The sequence below is a fragment of the Brienomyrus brachyistius genome, chromosome 2 (assembly GCF_023856365.1).
Source record: "Brienomyrus brachyistius isolate T26 chromosome 2, BBRACH_0.4, whole genome shotgun sequence".
NCBI lineage: Eukaryota > Metazoa > Chordata > Actinopteri > Osteoglossiformes > Mormyridae > Brienomyrus > Brienomyrus brachyistius.
The window spans coordinates 25,876,519-25,897,792 of record NC_064534.1 but is presented as its reverse complement, the minus strand read 5'-3'; the positions used below and the strand labels follow the sequence as shown (position 1 = coordinate 25,897,792).

General features: G+C 38.1%; 1 protein-coding gene across 2 annotated transcripts in view; it reads left to right on the top strand.

The window, feature by feature from the left end:
• Positions 1–21,274, top strand: part of msh3 (mutS homolog 3 (E. coli)) — a 67,368-nt gene that overhangs the window by 16,298 nt on the left and 29,796 nt on the right. For both annotated transcript variants that reach the window (XR_007384725.1, XM_048991478.1), the window contains exons 11-19: positions 827–911; positions 1,209–1,318; positions 2,035–2,167; positions 6,162–6,349; positions 10,878–11,046; positions 12,703–12,767; positions 14,512–14,628; positions 14,855–14,962; positions 18,574–18,688. Coding sequence is in view for 1 of the 2 variants with exons in the window: in XM_048991478.1 (XP_048847435.1) it covers positions 827–911; positions 1,209–1,318; positions 2,035–2,167; positions 6,162–6,349; positions 10,878–11,046; positions 12,703–12,767; positions 14,512–14,628; positions 14,855–14,962; positions 18,574–18,688 (1,090 nt within the window). In the remaining variant the exon portion in view is untranslated. The remainder of the gene's footprint in view (positions 1–826; positions 912–1,208; positions 1,319–2,034; positions 2,168–6,161; positions 6,350–10,877; positions 11,047–12,702; positions 12,768–14,511; positions 14,629–14,854; positions 14,963–18,573; positions 18,689–21,274) is intronic.

Genomic DNA, 21,274 nt, shown 5'->3' with positions numbered 1-21,274 from the left:
GCACAGGGGGCAGCTAGTCTCCTTTCACGCAAAAGTCTGAACTCTAACTGTGTTGCTTCTCCTGACAACCTTGGTCGTCATAAGAAAGATGTGGTTCCTGAACATGTGCTTTGAGTTACTGTACTATATTTTCAGTAGAGCACCAGGAGCTGTTTTACGACTAGTATTTAAAAAAAGAAATCAGTTTGCACCAAGCAGACTGCTGAAAAAATGTATTTTTATTGTTCTGTTTCCTTTGGGCTTCCATTGTGACTTTTCTGACATGTAGCACCGTACAAGCTGAACAAGCTGGCTGTTTGGAAATGTATTATTAAAACAGCATTTCATGGGGGGCGAAGGCCTGTAGAGGAAGGCACTGGCATTGAGCTGATAGCGTTCTGCTGCATTAGGCTTCCTGGCTGTGTTAGGAGTTCAATTTCTCCGTCGATTATCTGTGAAAAGCCACAATTTAAGGTTTATCGTCTCTGGTCATCAATGGATGGATTGACCTTGCAGTCAGCATGGTTCCTATTTTCCCTTTTGAATCTGGAGAAAGGTTATGGGATCGAAGGGGTGTTACGGTGATTTAAAACTGAAATGCCTTAATGTAAGAACTGAATTGTCTGTGACAGACAATTTTTGATTGAATTTTTTTTTTTTACGTTTATCCTTAATACCAGCACTTTTTATTATATCATATTACTTATGAGAATGCAAAGAGATTAGAGCATGGAGGACCGGCATACTGGTTTTGAGATGATGTAAACCTTTTGTATCTGTGTGTGTGGATTTGACTGTGCTTTTCGCTGATGCTTATGCACCCCCCACCCTCTACGCCATATTGTAGCTCTTTCCGGAGGCTTTCCTGTGCAGATGACTGTATGATGCTTAGTGCTTCCACCATGAGGAACCTGGAAGTTCTGTGCAACCAGGTAACACAGGGCCTTCAGACCACGAAGTGGCCAGACTCTTCACTCATGAGGAATATGAGTCACGTGTAACATACATCCCCCATTTCCCAGGGACTGATTGCACTACTTTATGACCAGTGGGAAAAATGTCTCATTCATTGTGCCATTCTTGAGAATCAATGAATCAATAGAATTCGTGAATATTTTTTTGTGAATTTTTCTGCCAGCATGTATAGGTGGTTTCACTGGGGTTGTATGGTTGTATGTTTCTTCATGCATTGATGGTCAGCGTTCATGTTCTTTTTCTTGACTGCGCAGACTGATGGTAGGATCAGGGGGAGCCTGTTGTGGGTGCTGGATCACACCCAGACACCATTCGGGAAGAGATTGCTCAAGAAATGGGTGACCCAGCCTCTGAAGTCCACAGCGTAAGTGTGAGCGGCTGATGGCTCTTACCGCAGCATCCTCTGTGTAAGCAGATCCCAGGTAGAGCATAACTACAAAAAACCCAGGTTGGATCTGCCATATCTTTGCTGGAACTGATTTTGGCAGGCTGTCGCTGAATCTGCCGGCTGAGCTGGATGCTGTCCCACTATAGTAACTGGAGTAAGATTTATTTAATCTCTTTTCTGTATCAGAATCATTTGCCTAGAGTTACAACATTTTTAGCCTCATTAGATATGTGCTGTAGTCAGATTTGTCTTCTATCCTCGACACATCAGCCATTCCCTCTTTGGGAGGCCCCTGCTTTTCATGTTGTCACTGTGTGTGTATAAAGAAAAATTGTCAGGCTTTCTAGGACCTTAGTTGAGCAGTTGATATGACATTAGCTTGGCATTGTCCAGGTAAAGTTTTCTGATCAATTTTGGAAATAGAGTAAGGAGTTTCTCAGCTGTTTTCTTTGAATGCAGACTAGGGACTTTCATTGCAGAATTTGTGTTTATGCTACAGCTTTACCTTTATAGAAACTTCATAGAATTTGCATAATTACAGAAAGATTACGCAGCTACATGTTCAAATAATTTTTTGGATCCTGTCAAAATATAGCACATAACCAATCACACCCGATACAATGGTAAGCATGTGTTATCCAGTGTAAAGACTTATTGTAACTAAGTGCTTATTGTTAACTTTCTTTGCTCAGAGAAATCCGGGAACGTCAGGAGGCTGTGGCTGAGATCCTGTCTTCCGATTCCAGCGTGCTCCTCAATGTCCAAGCCCTCCTGAAGCGACTGCCTGACCTAGAGAGAGGCATCTGCAGCATTTACCACAAGAAGGTATTTCAGTCAGTCAGAGGAATGCTTGGAGGAACCTTTACCATTAGTTCAATCTAAGCTACAGCAGAGCTTAGAATACATGCTGTATAGTTCCATGCCTGCTTTCATTCATTAAATATGGCTTAAATGAACTCTAATAAAACAAAAATATGTGGTGATATAAATAAATGGTGGCCGATATGATATTTTATCGTAACTGGTTACGTTTGCATCCGAAATGCACATTTGAGTTATTGCAAGAATCGCAGTACAGCACTATATTTATTTTTACTTTTATTTAACAGACATTTTTGTCCAAAACAACATACAAGTGAGGCAAATAGCACATTGCAAGCATCGTGCTGTCATGGAGTCGACTAGGCATAAAAGTGGCTAGGCTGAGCTTCCAATGAATGCCAAGTTACAAATCCTCTACTTAACACTTCAGTGATACCTTGGAACACAAACTTAATTTGTTCCAGAAGGCTGGTCGGGTTGCGATTTGATCGAGTTCCAAGTTGAATTTCCCCATAAGAAATAATGTAAATGAATTTAATCTGTTGGACGGCTCAGTGGTCCAGTGGTTAGTACTGTTGTCTTACACCTCTGGAACCTGGCTTCGAGTCTCCATCAGGATTCCATTTGTGTGGAGTTATTGATGGCCAATTGTGTAGGAGAGAATTTAAGATTGGGGGAACACCGTAATAATTTAAATACTTATTAATTATTAGGGGAGATGAATGAAGCCGATTTAAATATTGTGGGTTTCACGTCCCCCAGGATGAAACAGTACTACAACAAAACAAACCAATGTGAAGTAGACCAATTTTCAGACATTGTATTGCTGTCTGTAAAGGCTCCAAAGGATGTCAACTTAGTGACTAGATGTTGAATTTTATATATGATCGGACTGCTAAAAATATTGCACCAGTGTTATCTGGTAAACCCAATAGACAGGTTGGCTATGCATTCGAAAGAATGTAATGTATGGCATGGCTGATGAGGAAGAATTGGTTCTAAAAAATTCTACGTCAGTTGTGTGGAAATGTTTTGTACTTGCCTGGATCAATCTACTATAATATGCAAACTTTGTAATGATACCATTGATACAACAGATAGCAACACAACCATATTTTTTGTTTGTATTTATGTGCACAGTTAATGACTGAAGTATAAAACATTCATTTGTACTTGAAAAGTTTGAAAATATTTTTGTAGAAAAAATTGTGTGGGGGGTGGTTCCCAGTCGGTAGATTTCCGACCGGTAATGTCCCCCCAAATAAGCCCTTCCCCAAATGCACCAACACCAAGAACACCATCTTTTATTTTAATTACATTTTTTTAAATAAAGACACTCTTCCTAAAACAAATAAACCCATCTATCCCAGAATAATCATCTACTTACGCAATACTCCCCCCCAGTCGGCAAATGTTATTGTGAGGAAATATCCACCCTACCCCGCAGCTCAGCAAATTTCATTGCCAAGTTTTCAGTATACCAGCACTCCTTTTGAAAATACTGTCAAAATGCCATTTATCGTAGTATAATGTTTGGACAGTATGATGCTATGACAAACTAGATATCACCCAAGCCTAATCTCAATTTAGTTGACTAACGCAATCCTTGCTGTAACAGTTGCATGTGCATTACATGCAGTGTTGATATTAATGTTGCACATTATGCAGGCCTAACTGCTACCAATAAGTTTCACAGGATTGTGACAAAAAATCTTTGCTATACATATGTTTTTTTCTGAAGTGGTAATAACGTCAAATCGAAGGCTATAAGAATATCAAATACTCTTTGAGTTACCATATTCATAAGATCAAATGTTTTCTGAAGTAGTACTTCCCCCCCGCGACCCAGTAGGATAAGTGGTTTGGAAAATGGATGGAAGTAGTACTTCCCTTTGCTGCCACTAAACAGTGTTACTTCAGCCCTCATAGTTTGTCATAAAATTTGATTGGGTCCAGATCTTCACACATACATGTTATTTGCTAAGTTTGAAAACAAACGGTCAAATACCTTTCGAACTATCATGCTGACAAAATGAAGTATCTGAGGATGCTCTTTTCTTTGCTATCAATATGCAGCTCTGCTTCAAAATTTGAGGAATTTCAGATCTTCACCTATACAGTGTCTGAAAAAAGATTTGACAATTTATTGCAGTAACAAGATCAAGTGTCAGGGCTAGTCACAGATTCAGATCTCGCGAACCTGATTACATTGAGAGCCACACAAAGTTGGTCTTTTAAAGTTTTTTTGAAAGGTGGGAGGAGTGTTTAGGGGGGCAAAACGTGGTGGGGGTAGGGGCTGTTGAAGGAATTGGTATTCAATGGGAGAGCGGGGGTCGCAAGGCTGTCTGGGGAATACATTGTTGCAATTCCAGCAGCATCTAGTTATTGTATGCATTTAGCTTTTTTAAAAAAATCTATGCTGTGTGTTTCTTTACCTCATTACTAATTTACATTTAGGATTCAGCCATATGAAGAGGGAAAGAGCAGTCTGGATTATGGTGATAATGGAAAATGTATGGTCATGGTTTATTTATTTTAATACTTAGATAATCAAAATAAGGGGGGCGGCATGGTGATGCAGTGGTTAGCACTGTTGCCTCACACTTCTGGGACCCAGGTTCGAGTCTCCGCCTGGGTCACGTGTGCGGAGTTTGCATGTTGTCCCCAAGTTGTCATGGGGTTTCCTTCGGGTACTCCGGTTTCCCCCCACAGTCCAAAAACCTGCTGAGGCTAATTGGAGCTGCTAAATTGCCCATAGGAGTGCATGTGTGTGTGAATGGTGTGTGAGTGTGCCCTGAGATGGGCTGGCCCCCCCATCCTGGGTTGTTCCCTACCTCGTGCCCATTGCTTCCGGGATAGGCTCCGGACCCCCCGTGACCGAGTAGGATAAGCGGTTTGGAAAATGGATGGATGGATGGATAATCAAAATAAGCTTCCATTGCTTATTTTCTGTATGCTTCGGTGTCCTATTGCTCTAAAGAGCATCACCAACACTAAATGAAGTGAAACTCTCCTTCACTGAGGTATATATGCCCAATGATATATCTTGAAATAATCAGTGGCACAACTGGCTACACATGGTACTTTTACTTTACCTGTGCTAACCAGTACCTATCTTTCTGGTCATGTTGCTAGTGTCTTGTCATGTCAGCATTCATAACCTGTAGTCATATTTGATTGTAGAATTTACTGTATTCCCAGCTTGTATGTTTGCTAAATTTCTCTGCAGATAATAAAGCAGTAAACACAATAAAAAAATGACCTCGGTTTGCATTCATTTTTCAACATTAGTCTTGCTGGATTAGTCAGCACAAGAGAAGAAAATGTTCCCTTTAGTCATTGATTAATATTTGTAGTTTGTTGTTGCATCAGCACTTTATTAAGTAGCAACTGGGGACTTTTTTGGAATCATAAGCAAAAATGTCCTTTCTATTCCATTAATTAAAAGTTAAAGAAGTTTCAATTGTATATAGACGTGACAAAGCCTTTAACATCACATAATATAGCCATCAATGCAGTGATGATTACAAAAACAATGCATTGCATCGTTTATCCTACAGTACGGTGTAAAATTAAACATGTAGTGCATAATCTGAATGTACTACATAGAAAGGGGGAATCAAGTCAGTTTAATGAAGGTAAGAATTTATGTGCTTTTCCCTTTACAGGAGACAAGAGTTCAACAATCTAAATGGTAGTTTAAACTACTAATAAGTGTCATTTTCTATATGTTTGTGAACAAATCATTATATCACACCATGAAACATTTTTTATATACACGCAAACATTTTTTTCATGAGAAAGCCACTGTTCAAGGCATTATTAATGAATACCGAGTTTATGCTGCAAAGTTTCTATGACATCAGGTATTTTATATAAATATTTACATTAGGCAGTGAGTTATACATTTCTACACTGTGATGTTGAATCATTCATTCATACTGTATTTATGCCATGTCCCTTTTACTGGGCTTATTGTTGGCTCTTTTTGTTACAGTGTTCCACTCAGGAGTTCTACCTCATTACGAGCACTCTGTCACGATTGGCGGCGGAGTTCCGGGCACTTGTTCCCGCTGTCCAATCCCAGTTGAGCAGTACTCTCCTGAAGGACCTCCTCCTGCATGTACCCCAGATGCTTGCTCCTGCTCAGCAGTTTCTGAATGTTCTCAACGAGAAAGCAGCCAAGTAAGCCAAATTCAGAATTACAAGAGGTTTGACCTATTTGTGTGTTTGTTTAAGCGTAAGGCTGCAGGAACATATTCAATGGTCGATGGTTTAAATTGTTTAAATTTAAATTTCCTATAATGAGACTGAGGGCTCGATTCTTTAATCAAGCGCTTAAGTCAAAAAAGCTCTTAAAAAGTTACGTGCGTTTGAGGTTAGGCATGTTCTCCCCTCCTCATGGACACGCCCATCTCACTTAACCTGAAGAAGGCGTGACCATGCAAGAAGTACAATTAATTAATCAAGCAGGAAAAGGAGGTGATGTCCTTGATGATTTTGGCAAAATATGGAACATGGACTATTTCATTTACATCGTGAACCTAATCGATATTCTCAGAAACCCCTTCATTTTAAAAATGAAAGCATGGCGGTGGCCTCCTACATTTATATTTGTTTATTCTCAGGAACACAAGAATCCTTTGACAAAAATTTTTGCTATGAAATATAGTGTTTGAATTTTGTGCAGAGCAATGACATGATCTTAAGTACAATGTACAAAAGTACATTGGGGGGGGGGGGGGGCAGGCAGGTGATGGCAGGTCGGTGCTGGTGCTGCTTCTAATAGCAGGACAAGCAGTGGTACAGCAGCAGAGCATGCAGGAGAGACTTCACAGGCAGAAAGGTGAGCAGACTGGACTGACGCCACAGGTAATGGAGGCATTGCAGACAGCAGGGTGGGGAGGATATCGTGATATTTTGGGGTCTCCAGCCAGCACACCCCAGGAGTGGTAGGGGAAATAAAATGTGCTGCTACTCAGTGTAGGGGATACTAGAGGCAGTGTGAACAGTTAGGTGAGTGCAATATGTAAGCTCCGGCAGATATGGCTATGGCAGCATAAGTAGGAGGGAAAGAAGTAGGAACGCAGGCATGCAGAGTCCCTGAAATGTCAGCACTCCAATTCCACAAGGGGGGGTGAAGCTAGAGTGACAGCACTGACAGTTTAGTTCATCCAGGGGCAATGGTACTGATCCCCACCCAGCTCTACATCCCACACTACAGGTCTAACTGGGAGTGAACAGTTAGCTAGAGCAAGAACTAGAGTCCCTATAAGCTAGACTAAACAAGGGGGTTTTTAGTCTAGACTTGAATATTGAGAGTGAGTCTGAACCTCACACATCTGCTTGAAGACTATTCCACAGCTGAGGAGCTCTGTAAGAGAATGTGCTGCAGCCTGCCATAGAACATAAGAAATGTACAAACGAGAGGCCTTTCAGCCCATCCAGCTCATCTGGGGAGAACTTAACTAATAGCTCAGTTCTTTCTACTCTAGGTACTAATCATTATTTTAATTATTTTTAGTTGTTTTTAGTCAAAATGTTTCCTCTCTTTAAACGTATTCAATTAGGCTAATATGTGCATTAAAAATTGAAATCAAGGTAACAAGTCGCATCAAGTGTTGAAATTCATACAGCAACATTTCACTCAACACTTTTGCTTGTGTAATAACCAGATCCCTTACCTTATTTGTATGTCTTCAAATAAAAGTGCACTGAATACATATATGCCCAAAACAGAGCAATGACTGATGAAAAAGTATGCTCACTTGACCTTTTCTGCCACTGCACTGATAAAAAAGCAAATTATTTATGACTTCAGAAAAGCAACGAGGTATAATCTTCATGCATAAAGTTATACAAATTCTACAAGTCAAACAGATTAATTGAAATTGAATTCAAGGTATCATTCACTAATAGTATTATCATTAAAATATAGAATATCAAAGTTTTGAAGATTCAGATTAAATGATAACAGAGAACTTGCCTGTTGTACTGTATTGGCCCTCGAACTAAGAAATTATACATAAAAATCTTCCAAATAAATCGCTGTGTGATCTTAGAAAAAAATTGACATTTGACTAGAGAGTAATTGCAACAGATGCTAGGTAAGCATGCAAGTGATCTAACATAATAAATTGAATCCAAGTACAAATGAATAAACTCACAGGATTAACGTTTACAGCATGATTCGTGTTTATACATATTGGGGAACAGAACACGTTTTAAAGGCCAACACAATTTCCCCGACTTGTTTTCCTACAATAGGACAATATATGGCAAAGTATACTCAAGGTAGACGTTTACTTGTCCTGAGTGGGGAAAAACCTTAGTATTAATAATCAAGAGCTGCATGTTTCACTCAAGCTTTGAAATTAGTAAGCTAAGTTAGCTAGCTTAATACATTAAACCAGCCACCATAAGCCTGGCTATTACAAACTTTTTTGTACGTGAAAAAATTGTCGGCTCATGAACATATTTGCCATTGAAGCTGACACAGCCAGCTGCTCAATATCATTGAATAGTAAGTAAAGCTTTATTGTCATCCCAACAATACACAATAGTATACAGTGAGACGAAAAATTGTTCTCCATGACCATATATGCAACATACTGTAAAACAACAGCCCACAAGACAGATGATGAAGAGGGTGAGAGGGGTAATGATTTACACTTACACCTATGTACATATATTTATCTAAATGAACATAGAACAGAGAAGACAGTAGACTAGGACTGAATATAAAGACAATCCAATGACATGGGGTTTGTATGTTAAGTATGGTGACAGTGCATGGAAAATGCGCTATCAGCTAATTAAGACAGTAATAAGGTGATAGTTATATTGTGGAAAAATTTATAGTAGCAATAACAGGATTGGAATTAATAGATACTTATAAAGTGTTACGTGGTGCAGCACAGGGTGTGCAGTAAAGATTCAAGTGGGGGGGGGGGGGGGGGGGGGCAGCGTGCTGTTCAGGAGCCGGACTGCTTGGGGGAAGAAGCTATTGCACAGTCATGCAGACCTGCTCCTGATGCTACAGAATCTTCTACTGGATGGAAGAGGGGTAAACAGTACATGTGTGGGATGCTATCGCACATGGTACCGCAGACTTTGTATGCTTATAGCAGGACTTATCATTTCACCTTGCAGTTAGCTAACATCGTTACATATAAAGCGGACTGGTCCACTTGAAAGTGCCTCTTGAGTTTCGTTGTATTCTTCCCAGCCATTTTGAAGCAACACGGTGTCTCTCCATCTTCCTTTAATATTCTGCATTTTGTGTGCAGTTCAGCTAAATTATGAATAACGTGTCCATAAACCTTGCCGACCCTGTTTTCATCGAAGCCGTTTACATCCACTTCCTCCCTTGCCAGTTTAAGCCTACATGGCTCTGACTTTATCTGCACACGTCCTTCAGCCAGTCCAGCCAATGACAGGGATGCATTGCCCAGTCCAGCCAATGACTGGGATGCATTGCTTAAATATGCTGGCAGGCAAACTAGAGGCATTTTGAATGTTCGACAGTCCACAAGTTAACATTTTTGTCTAGTCTTATGAACGAAAACAAATAATCATACTTTATCATCAAAGATCTATTTTTAGCTCATCAGCATCTTGTCTTAGTCATGGAAAAAAAGGTCATTGACAAACATGTTTCGTCATAGTTAATAATAGCGGTATTTTGTACTCAATCCGAGACTTAATTGGAATCCAGTGAAGGGATCACAGAACAGGGCTAATTTGATCAAATTTTTTAGTGTTGGTAAGAACTCTGGCTGTTGCATTTTGTACTAGCTGTTTCAGGGGTTAGGCTAGGTCCCTTTCAGTGAAAGAAACTCTTAATGCTTCAGCATACCAAGATGTTTTGGACAATTCTGTGCTAAACAATTCTTTGGGGATTGTTTGGGGAAGACACTCTTCTATTCCAGCATGACTGTGCTCCAGTGTACACAGCAAAATTCATAAAGACATGGTTTGGTGAGTTTGGTGGTGAAGAACTTGATTGGCTTGCACAGAGCCCTGACCTCAATCCCATCAAACACCTTTGGGATGTCCAACATCAGTGCCTGATCTCACAAATGCTCTTCTTGATGAATGGGCAAAAATTCCCACGGAGACACTTCAAAATCTTGTGGAAAGCCTTCCCAGAAGAGTGGTAGCTGTTAAAGTTCAAAGGGGGGAATTTCCTGTAAGTGTAAATGGCCAGCTGTCCATATAGTGTATATTGTCCATATAGTATATATTTAAGTTACGTAATTTATAACTTGGATTTAATGATCGCTCCAATATTTATCCCAAATAGACACTGCCATTACAGTTGTAAGATCAAATAACACAAAACTAGACACAATTGTTTTGTAATTGTTTTCATCTTTACGGCAAGTAACACAAAGTAGACAGTGTAAGATATATGTTCATATCTTCAGTTGTTTTGTATTGTCAATTGTTTTACTGATTAATTACAACAGAGAAAAAAATATTAGACAATAATATGATGTTTAAAAAGCATTTTCATTTGCAAATAATTTCCTTCAGTCATATTTACACCCAGACAGGAAATGGTTATAAATATGAAACAGAAAGTCAAATTGTTTGAAAGGTTAATTAATACATTTTTTAAAAGCTTTCTATGTTTGATGTACACATAGATGATTGAATTGCTTGATGTCATATGTAAACAAAGTTTGTGATGTATGTGAATGCTCTGCAGGGCAGGTGAAAAGACCCAGATTTTTTCTGACCTGACTGGCTTCCCTGTTATATTGGAGAGGAATCAAGAGATCCAGTCAGTTCTGTCTGAAATACTAGAACACAAGCGAGAAGTTCGGTTGGTCCTGAAGAACCCTTCCCTGGATTACGTGACAGTGTCTGGTCAAGAGGTAAGAGCCTGGAAACATAGTCTAAATGACATGGTATAAACACTGTGTGATGGAAGGTGCAAGTCACCAGATAGACAGATCACCCCAAAATTGAAACATGACTGCATAGTGACACCAGTCAACACCTGGCATTGATCCAATTTTGAGACAAATAGCCATAAAATTGGAAGACACTTCTTAGTAACAGCAAAGGGAAGGGTGACTGCAGGCAGTGTTTGACCGTGTGAATGTGATGAGTTAAAAAGCATTTGAAAGATTGCATTACTACTTTGCAAAAACAATGCATGGATGAAGTTCTGCACCTGATTTGAATCTGAGACAAATTGCCCCAAAATGAAGTAGCAGTACTACGGTATGTGGCAGCAAACGAAGGAAAGGGAAACCAAGAAGACACTTGGTATTGTGAACAAAGTATCTCTAAAAGTATTTGATTAAACTTCGTCAACTTTGCAGACATATTGTATGGGTGCCAAACTGGAAGTAGTCAAATGTTAGACAAATTACATCAAATTTAAAGCAGCACTGCATGGGAATAGTAAAGAGAACAATAAACCACAGCCACTGACATTGACCTTTACTGCAATAACTCAAAATGTATTTGACAGACATGAATTAAGGGTAAAGATCTAGACCTTTTCAAATTTGGTGACAAATAGCACCAGAATTGAAGTAATGCCACTTAGTGGAGGTAAGCGGCAGGTTGATTGCACAAGACGCTTAACCTAATGTAACTGTTTGATCTTATTAAGATATTTGCTTTATTTAATCTTTGATGGATTTTATTACCACTTCACAAAACTTGATATGGATGAAAATCAACACCTGAGACAAATTGCCCCAAAACTGAAGCTGTGGTGTTGGGGGGCAGCAGAGGGAGGAATGGGAGGCTGCAACAGCTATCTTGTGAACCTAGTTCTCACAATATTAAATGTATTACTGTTATGTTTTTGGTTTACGACAGAATTTTCATTTGGAGAAATTTATTATTATTGGAATTGTTTGGAATTGTTAGGAATCTGTTTATTTGCAATTATTCATCAGGCTGTGATAATTGTAGAGACTAAATTATTGTCATGTAGACTGGGTTACTGTATAACAGATAATAGCTTAGATATTTAATCTTGCTTAACACAAACCGTGTGTGGTGTAGCATCTGTAAAGGTTTTGTTTGGCAGGCAATGGCCTCTGACCGACACCCTAAAACACAGATGGTCAGTTTGTAGCAGGTGGGTGAATCACAGAGCTCTGGTGTTCTGATTTATACTCCTATATTACACAGAAATGTGGTGTGTTTTAATCAGAACACCTCTGTCCCTGTTCTCACGCCCCTGATTTAATAGTCCTTCTAAGCATTCCTGTTTATTCTCTGTGTCGTAAGTGTATTAGTGGGACATAAATAAAAGCAGCCAAAGGCAACACGGGCCGGGTTGTGTTTATGTTGTCAACACATTTATATAAGTTGAGTAATAAATAAAATGTGAAACGTTTGAACTGATTGCCAGAACAGAAATGTGTAGCTTCAAACACTGTCCCTTTGAAATGAATGACCGAAATGTTTTTACTTGCCACAAAATCCGAAGTTGTGTGGTATGTGGAATGTGCATTACTTGCAGGGAGGTCTGCTGGTGCTGAACTAATTGTGGTGTCTTCCTACAGTTTCTCATTGAGGTGAAGAATTCTGTGGTATCTGCAGTTCCACAGGACTGGGTGAAAGTCAGCAGGTCTGTAGATCTGAAAACCATTTATCTTATTATGGGTGATTGGCAGGTCTAGTTACATGTCCTTAATATGCGTGTCATTTATTTTAAAATTGCCTCACCTCCTGCATATTTCAGAATTAAACCACGGTTGGTAAGGGTGATGGGATTTTTGGATAATCGAAAACACGGGCACATCAGATATATATGTAATATCATTTCCATTTATTGTTTGCTATTCAACAATGCAAATGTACAGCGTCTTGGCATTTAGGTACCTTGTCCATAGTTACTGCCACAACATGCCATAGCGGCCTCACTTTAACATAGTTCTCTCTTGATGCTTTTCTTTGAAACAGTTTTTTTTTACTTGTGATTTCTTCGGTTTTCCATGCATTCATCCTTCAAGGTTATGAGGAAAAATTGCAACATTGTAGAGCTATGCTCAAAAGCTTGCATTCTTGTTAGCATATCCTACCTATATGGTACCTTTTCATACTTCGACCAAGCTAATTGATAGGGGGTATTTATTAGGTATTATGCGTACCGAGGTATTTTCCCATCAGGCGCTTAAAAAACAAAAGCCCTTAAAAAGTTACCTGCTTTACAGTGATGTGTGCTTCCCCCTCCAGCTGCACTTAACCCGAAAAAGACACGGCCATGCAGAAAAAAAGGGGGGGGGGGTAATCCTACAATGATTTTGGCAGCAAGCAAAATGTGTAACAGACTATTTCATTCTCATTGTAAACCCAGAGTAACTGAAACCAGCAGAAACCTTTGTTTTTGTTTTGTTTTTTTTTTTAATGCAAGCATGGCTCAGCATCATGAGAACGTTACAGTGAAATGCAGTGTGTGAATTTTATGCAGAGCAATTCACATAACTTTTAATCAGGTATATTAGAAGAATATAATTTATAGTGCTGATTTAATGATCCCTAAACCATTTTCATGAAATAGGCACTATCACTGCAGATGTAAAATCACGCAAAACAAGATAATGTTTTTACATCTTTTAACTTTGTTGCAAGTAACCGACAGTAGACAGTTTGTATAATAAGATATTATTTATTTTTATGTATTATTTTTTTATTGAACTACATTTTTTTTGTCTAATTGATTCACCTGAGGTGTTACTTATTCACATGCATTTTGGATGTAGCATTTACTTTTAAATGTACAGTATAGGCCTAATCTAAAAACTTTGTTACATGTTCACCTTTCTGAACACTGCAATATTGCTTTTGACCATGTACAGTAGAGGCACATAACTTTAGCCTTCCAGAACGTGTACTTACAAATACAGTTAAAAGCACTGAAGTCAGTAGCAGAATACATGTAAGGGTCATTTACATGCAGCATGCCAATATTTTTGTGTTTCTTAACCTAAAGTGTGTATCTAACCTAAGTGTGTTAGCATGTTAACCTAAGCGTGCCCAGATTTAAGTTGATAGGAGAATACGCTTAAGTGAAAAAAATGTCCAGATACGCAAAATTGTTATTTTTTTGTATGCGAGAAGCGACTCCATTGTGATTACCATATTATGTAGAACACTAGAATATATATGTAACCGAATAATCAAGTATTCTCTGATTCTTGATTACATAGTGTATCGTCCGCTCTTTTTACGTTGTTTTAAGGCCATCGTTATTGGAAGGAAATCAGGGAGAGCAGAACAGAAATGCAGATGAGAGAGAAGGCAGTTACCGCCCATGCTGTGTTCTTCCCCAAAGGTGGCCTGTATATTTATTTTCTCTCACCTTGGCTTAGCACAAAGACTGTGTCCCGCTTCCATACGCCATTTATCGTCGAGAGACACCGGCATCTTCTGCAGCTACGGGAGCAGCTGGGAATTGACTGCAGCCGAGAGTGGATCAGTTTCCTTCAGTAGGTGTTCTTCAAATCACTTGGAAAAACCATGAAGGTGTTTTTTTCCCAAGTAGTTGTTTCCTTTTGACTGACCTGTTGCTGCATCTCTTCAGAGAATTCAAATAAAATGTGTCAATTGTGAATTGTTTCCTCTCGATCCATTTTTACCAAATTTATATCTCCTAAGACAAATGAATAGTTGGGGCTGTGCACTGATTTTTGTAGTTTTTATTTTTACTGACAGTCAGTTTGGAGAACACTATCACGTCATGAAGAAAGCTGTTTATCACCTGGCAACGGTCGACTGCTTCTTCTCATTAGCTGATGTTGCTAAACAGGGCAATTACTGCAGGTAAGATAATGTCGTCTTTGATTGATTTGTGGAAATGGCCAGTTTGTTGGGAGATTTTCACACTTGGTCACAGAAATATTCTGCCGCTTTTATTTTTAAATAACTCAAAACAAAAACCAGTCGGTGGTTTTGGTTAGAAAACAAAATTATCTTCGCTATTTTTACTGGAACTTTTTTAAATTATTATTATTTAGTTTGGTAATGGGTGTTTTATGTAATATATATTTATATTTGGTGTTATGGCTGTGCAGTGTGTGTGTGTGTGTGTGTGTGTGTGTGTGTGTGTGTGTCCCCATCAGCAGGAAGTATACTGCATGGTCTCACCAGGGCTATCTAGTCCCAAGCACATGGAGGTATGGATATGATGCTAGATCCAAACCTAAAGCTTAAAACACATAGCACTCTGTGTTAAGTTAGACGTATTCTTTCAATGATGGCAAGTCAGCGATATTATTCTAAAATGGAGTCTGTTGCTAAAAATAAAAAGGTAATTTAAAATTAAGAAGTTTAGGGGAATTATTTTCTGATGATTTTCAGTGATAATTGTGAGGTCGAACCTCCCTAAAATAATAATAATAATTAAAAAAAACTCTGTATGTACCAAAAGCCATTATTTTTTATAATTTGCATAACAATATAGATTTTATAACTTAATTAAAAAAAGAATTTAAAAAAATAATTTCACCTTATTGGAATTTTGTTGGGGTGGTAGAGGTGGCTGATCTTAGTTTAATGTCTTGGCGAGAGGACATAAGCTCAATCTGTTTTTCCTAGGAGAGCTTGGTAATGACAGAAGGGCAAGATAATAAGCCTACAGTTTCATTATACGATGACCGCTGGGGATGTGGTGTCTTTCCATGTGTTGCTGTTTTAGTTTACACTGGATTAGCACAGGATTTATTGTTATAAAAATACTCCACCAGTAAAGCATAAGATGTTTTTTCAATTAGATTTTAAACTTTAAAGGAAATGAACTGTTTTAAACAGTGTTGGCTATTCCAAGGATATTATGTACAGTTGTGACATTGCTTCTAATCTCATTCTGCTAAAGAAGGCTGCATAAGGCTTGCTGCTCTTGTGACGTGTATTGTAGTAATTTGTATTTAACTCTCCAAATGATTTGTGATGATACCAGCCCTGAGTACACTGAAGATTCCTATGCACTCATGCAGATAGTATATTTAGGGAAGCTTACCATTCTTAAATGTTTGTACTGGTTTGCTGGGGGTATTTCTAAATATCCTTTGGAATTATGGTTTTCTTCTTGATTTATCCTCCTTTATATTTTTTTGCATTATTGCCTCATAGTTGTGTTATTCATTTGAGGTAAATACAGATATATTTTTCAAAAGACGCAAATCAAAGATCTATTTATTTGTTTACAATAATATTAATACAGCGATTAATCTCTGTATCTCTGATCTACAATTAGATAAGATACAGGGTTCTTTCAGCATTGCCCAAAATACTGTCAGAATAAAATATACAATTAGCCAGACATAGCTTAGGATCAAATAAATCCCTGAGTCATATAAAATGTATCTAATTTATTTCATAGTATATGCTGTTTCCTATTTATTATGTATTGTGCAAATCTGGAAACAGTACAAGCTAGAGAAAAATTGTGTTCAGCCAAATGTGAAGTTTTCAGAATACTTTGCTTTACTGCCTTGCTATCATGCATGTTTCCAGTAGAGAACAAGATAGGTAACAATTGGACAGCTCAGTGGTAAGTTGGAAAAAAAAACAAAAGCAATATTGACAGAGCATGGAGAATATTTAGAGAATATCAAGTCTTGACGTTAAGGTACATGCAAGTGACTCTCCCCGATGAAACTGCATTTGATGGATTTTCTTGGGTCATTTTTACTTATGGCTATAACATAGGATTTGTGTCCAGTTTTATACTTTTTTTCAGATCTGAAAGTTAAAACATAAAAGATTTCTGATGCGTTAAATAGCATGAAAATGCACTTAAGGACCAGGTTTTGCATCTGGTCTTCATAGGCCTGTCTTTTAAGCTGTAGTAGAATCCAGCTAATTATGTAACGGGACATTTGTTGTGGAGGAGTTGATTTGACCCATTGGCTGACGTTTATGGCAACAACCCACCCTTGGTCACCCCTGCTGCCTTTTAAAAATCTGAAAATTATGGAAGAAAACATTAAATTCTTATTTCCATTAGTGGTAAAGGCTTTTTTTCTGTTTGTGTAGGAGATTACATTGTTACATTTGGTTGACAATGGTTCTTACAAGGTTTCTGCAGCCTCTCGTACCTGCTTCTAGCCATTTTGTTCTTCATATATTAATAATAAATGTTGACTGTTTGGCTATAGTTTGTTTTGGGTAAGTTTTTAACAAATTTTTTCTTTTGTAAGCATTTGTTATATTTAACAGTATTTTATTTAAGAAGTTTTCAATTGTAATTTCATTGGTAAAATAATTAAAAATATTCACTCATCTACAGATTTCTTCCAATATAGTTTTGAAAGTGCATCTTTATAATTCAGTCATCAGAATTCAGATAATTTACTTTTGCCTTAAACTATATTTCAAGAGAACAAAGTCAGTCGGAACATTGAATGTGTTTTATCTGGATCTTCATACTGTAACTCAAGAGGTGTAATAATCAGTCCTATTGTTTTCACTTTACAAATATGTTACTACAATTTTACTGGTTTGAAATATGGTCCGAAATTCAACCTTCTACATTTGGGGCAAGCAGGATGAGTGATTGAGTGCCGATAGAGTTCTCATCTAGATCCAGAGTCAACAGTCAACATGCAATAAGTACAAGTTATGTTGCACTGATTGGAAGATCTGATATTGTAACAGTGTTTTTGTAAAGCAAAAATAATAGGACTGAATATTACACCTCTTGAAATTTGAGACCAAAGTAAATTAACTGAATTCAGGAGACTGAATTATAAAGATACACTTTGAAAACTGTATATTTTGAAATTCAGTACTGAATATTTTTCTATTGATAATTTATTTCAGTTGAAATGTTCATTGTTTGAATGCACATTAGCATTAAATCACAGCACCCTAATTCAAGCATTATTAAATGCAGTGAGTTTTAATTTGATTAGCATAATTCAATGTTTTTTTTTTTTGCATCAACGACTTTTGTGATTAATTTACTTATTTTAACATGTATTTGTATTTCAGTTGTGTTTGTATTCTGAAGTGCGTCCACACAACTGAAGCTTTTACTCTTTTTATTATTCAATCTGCTGTGATCCATGTTCCTTCTGCCATATTGCTAAGTAATTGAGTGGGCAAATTTTTATGTCTGACTTTCGGACAGCTTAAACTTACAAACTGCCACAAAAGCATATTATATTCACTCGTGGGATAGTATAGTACCGAATGTGGTTATTTTCATTATTACTGTACTATGTCATTATTATGTACTGAATGGATCTTTTTTGTAACCTGGGTACTGCCTGTAAACAAGTTTAATTGAGTAATGGTGAAAGCTCTATTTTAAAATATCAACAGAAAGTTCCCTGGCAGTTCAAAATTCATTCAAGGGTTCATTGTCTAGTCAGATGGTAGATTTTCTTTGAACGTTCATTAAACACACATTCTGTTCTTTTCTGTTGTAGGCCATTGGTTCTTGAAGGGGACAGGCAGATTGTAATAAAGGAGGGGAGGCACCCTGTCATTGATGTGCTGATAGGTGAGCACAAGCAGTATGTGCCCAACGACACACATCTGCAGGTGAGATCATACAAAGACACGCCTTTTATTTCCATTTTAGGTTTTTCAGTTTGGTGCTCTGAGTTGCCGTAAAAGGTTTTTCGGGTATAATATATATATTTACGTATCCTGGTGCTGAACATCTGGTAAAGTAGTGGTTCACAATACGGCTGAGAGATATAAAAAGAGAAATATGTGATTATTACAAATATTGTAAAAAATACTGTGATAATAATATTGAATTCTTCAAATCCAAAATGAAAGATTAGGTGTGCATATTGAAAACGCTAAATCATCCTTTTCCTTTGGTCGACCTTTAGTCTGGTTAGGAGCACAGGCCCCCTGCAATTTGGAAAAACTGCATAAAAATTTTTGGTTCCTCTGGCGAGTGAAATGAAAAGATACAAGAAAAGCGAGATGCAAAGACCACTGTGAAATATCACATGAAAGGCTGCAGTAAACACGCTCGGCGTCCTCCAAACCAGCACTGTACATATTCTTTATGCATTTATGAGTCACTAAACTTTTTATATGTCTGCTGGCCTTTGTGTGTCGTCTGCGGATCTTGCAAATTATGCCGACCCCACAATATATATCAAAAAAAGTCGCGATGCAGAATGGTCGACTGTAATCTGTTGCAGTTTAACACCATATACTGAACAGCACAATTCAACGCTGTGCATTAAAAAATGGAATTGGTACGTTAATATGTAGAATTTTTAATTCACAGTCCCTTCATCAAGTGAATCAAGGGCAGCTTTGTGGCAAGCCTGATTTTAAACATTTCTTTCCATAGTACCGTGTGCCGCCCTCTTGTCCGATATTTACATGCACTAATACCTTCGCATGCCGTAAAACAAATTAAAAAATAAATCCATTGTGGTTTATTTGCCAACTCATAAATCTTTTACTTTGCTTTGTGTATAGGTTAAGCCTACTTTCCGGTTGGTCCTTATCTGATATTGTTGATTACTGATAATTTCGTTGCATTGCATAGCCCTACCTCATAAACCTCAGGCTGCGTAACACTGCGGGATCAGCTGGCGAACTTCCGAAAAACTGAGTATTTCCGTTTTTTTTTTACCACCTCTCTTTTGCTTCTCCTCTGAATTCTCTCCTTTTAAAAATATTTTTTGCCGCAGAAATATTGCTGACTGGATGCTTTTTGTCTATCACATTGCTCTCTGGAAACTCTCAACAGTGTAGTATAGTGTAGTGCATAAAAATATCTGGAGGGTGAATGTTTCTGACATTGTGAAACCACCATGAATAGCACAGACAATCACGTCATGTTCAAGATCACACAGATCAGGCCTGTAATTAAGAAGAATTGATAAGATGATCCATCGTAATGTGATGAGAGCATACTCTCGCCAGTGTCCAGGCACGATCCCCCCCACATTCCCCCACTGGTCTGCACTCACATTGCACTTTTAACGAGCCTGTCCTGGGCAGGCTTTCCTCATCGCCGTGCGACTTTTTTGTGTTCAAGGAAAAATAGGAAGGAAAGGGGTATCGCACACCTGCATGCAATTCATGATTAATGTCCTAATTTTGTGGCTTACTTGGAGTCGTTTTGGACATGATGAGAAGCATAGATTTATCGAGTATGCAACACAGCATTTTTATTTATTGGTGCTGCGCGCATAAAATATTTTAACAAATATCTTAGAATTTAGTTGCGCAGACTTGTGTTGCATGGAATATGGGTACTGAAAAGGTATCATGGTACCCCATTTTTGAAAGCTGTTATATTTCTTTAATACCAGTATTAATTACATTGTTACAGACATTGCTCAAACTAATGTCTCTAATGGCAAACATTAAATCGATGTAACGCACAACTTAAAGCGCAAAGCGGAACTAACAGTTATGGCTGTGTCCAAATCCATTTAGCTATTTTAATGGTGGAAAAACCAGAGTTTTCACCAGCGCAAGATGGGAAAGGGGTTGTCCTAACTCCCTTAATTATTTAGAGCCGCGTTTTGGGTGTAACAAGCAATTGCTCAATCTGAATGCCGGTTCCACATTGTCACCTGTTATTTCCTTTCAAACAGCGAGAGAAATATGAAGTAAAACGCGGACAGTTTTTGTTAGGGATGAAATGAAAAACGGCAACAGTTTTATAAACCAAAATCTAGCCCATTGGGCTGAGCAAGGGACAAGAGAGCGAGGGAAATGCTGCTCTGTCCTTCTGGGGTATCCCTGACCCGTGCGGCGCGTCCTTAAGCTACTGTAGGTCACCGGAGCCCCATTCTGCCACAGTGGCTGGGAATGGGGACATAATTATGCTTGTGTGTTTTTGTATTTTAATTCTGGGTCTGCAGTGTGTGGTGGGCTTAGTTGTAAAATTCTTTAGTTGTAAAATTTTTGCAAACTGAAATGTAAACGGAGTTGTGTGTGTGTGTGTATATATATATATATATAAACAACTAAACATGTATATATATGTGTGTATGTGTATGTGTATAAAAACGTGTCATATTTTAATCAGCTAAAAGCAGCCCCACACCACCAACTTTTAACCATGTTTACCCACAATATCTCCTTGCATCTGTAATTATAGGTTGTCAAGTTTTTTTTGTAGCCGTGTTTTGCGCATCCTGA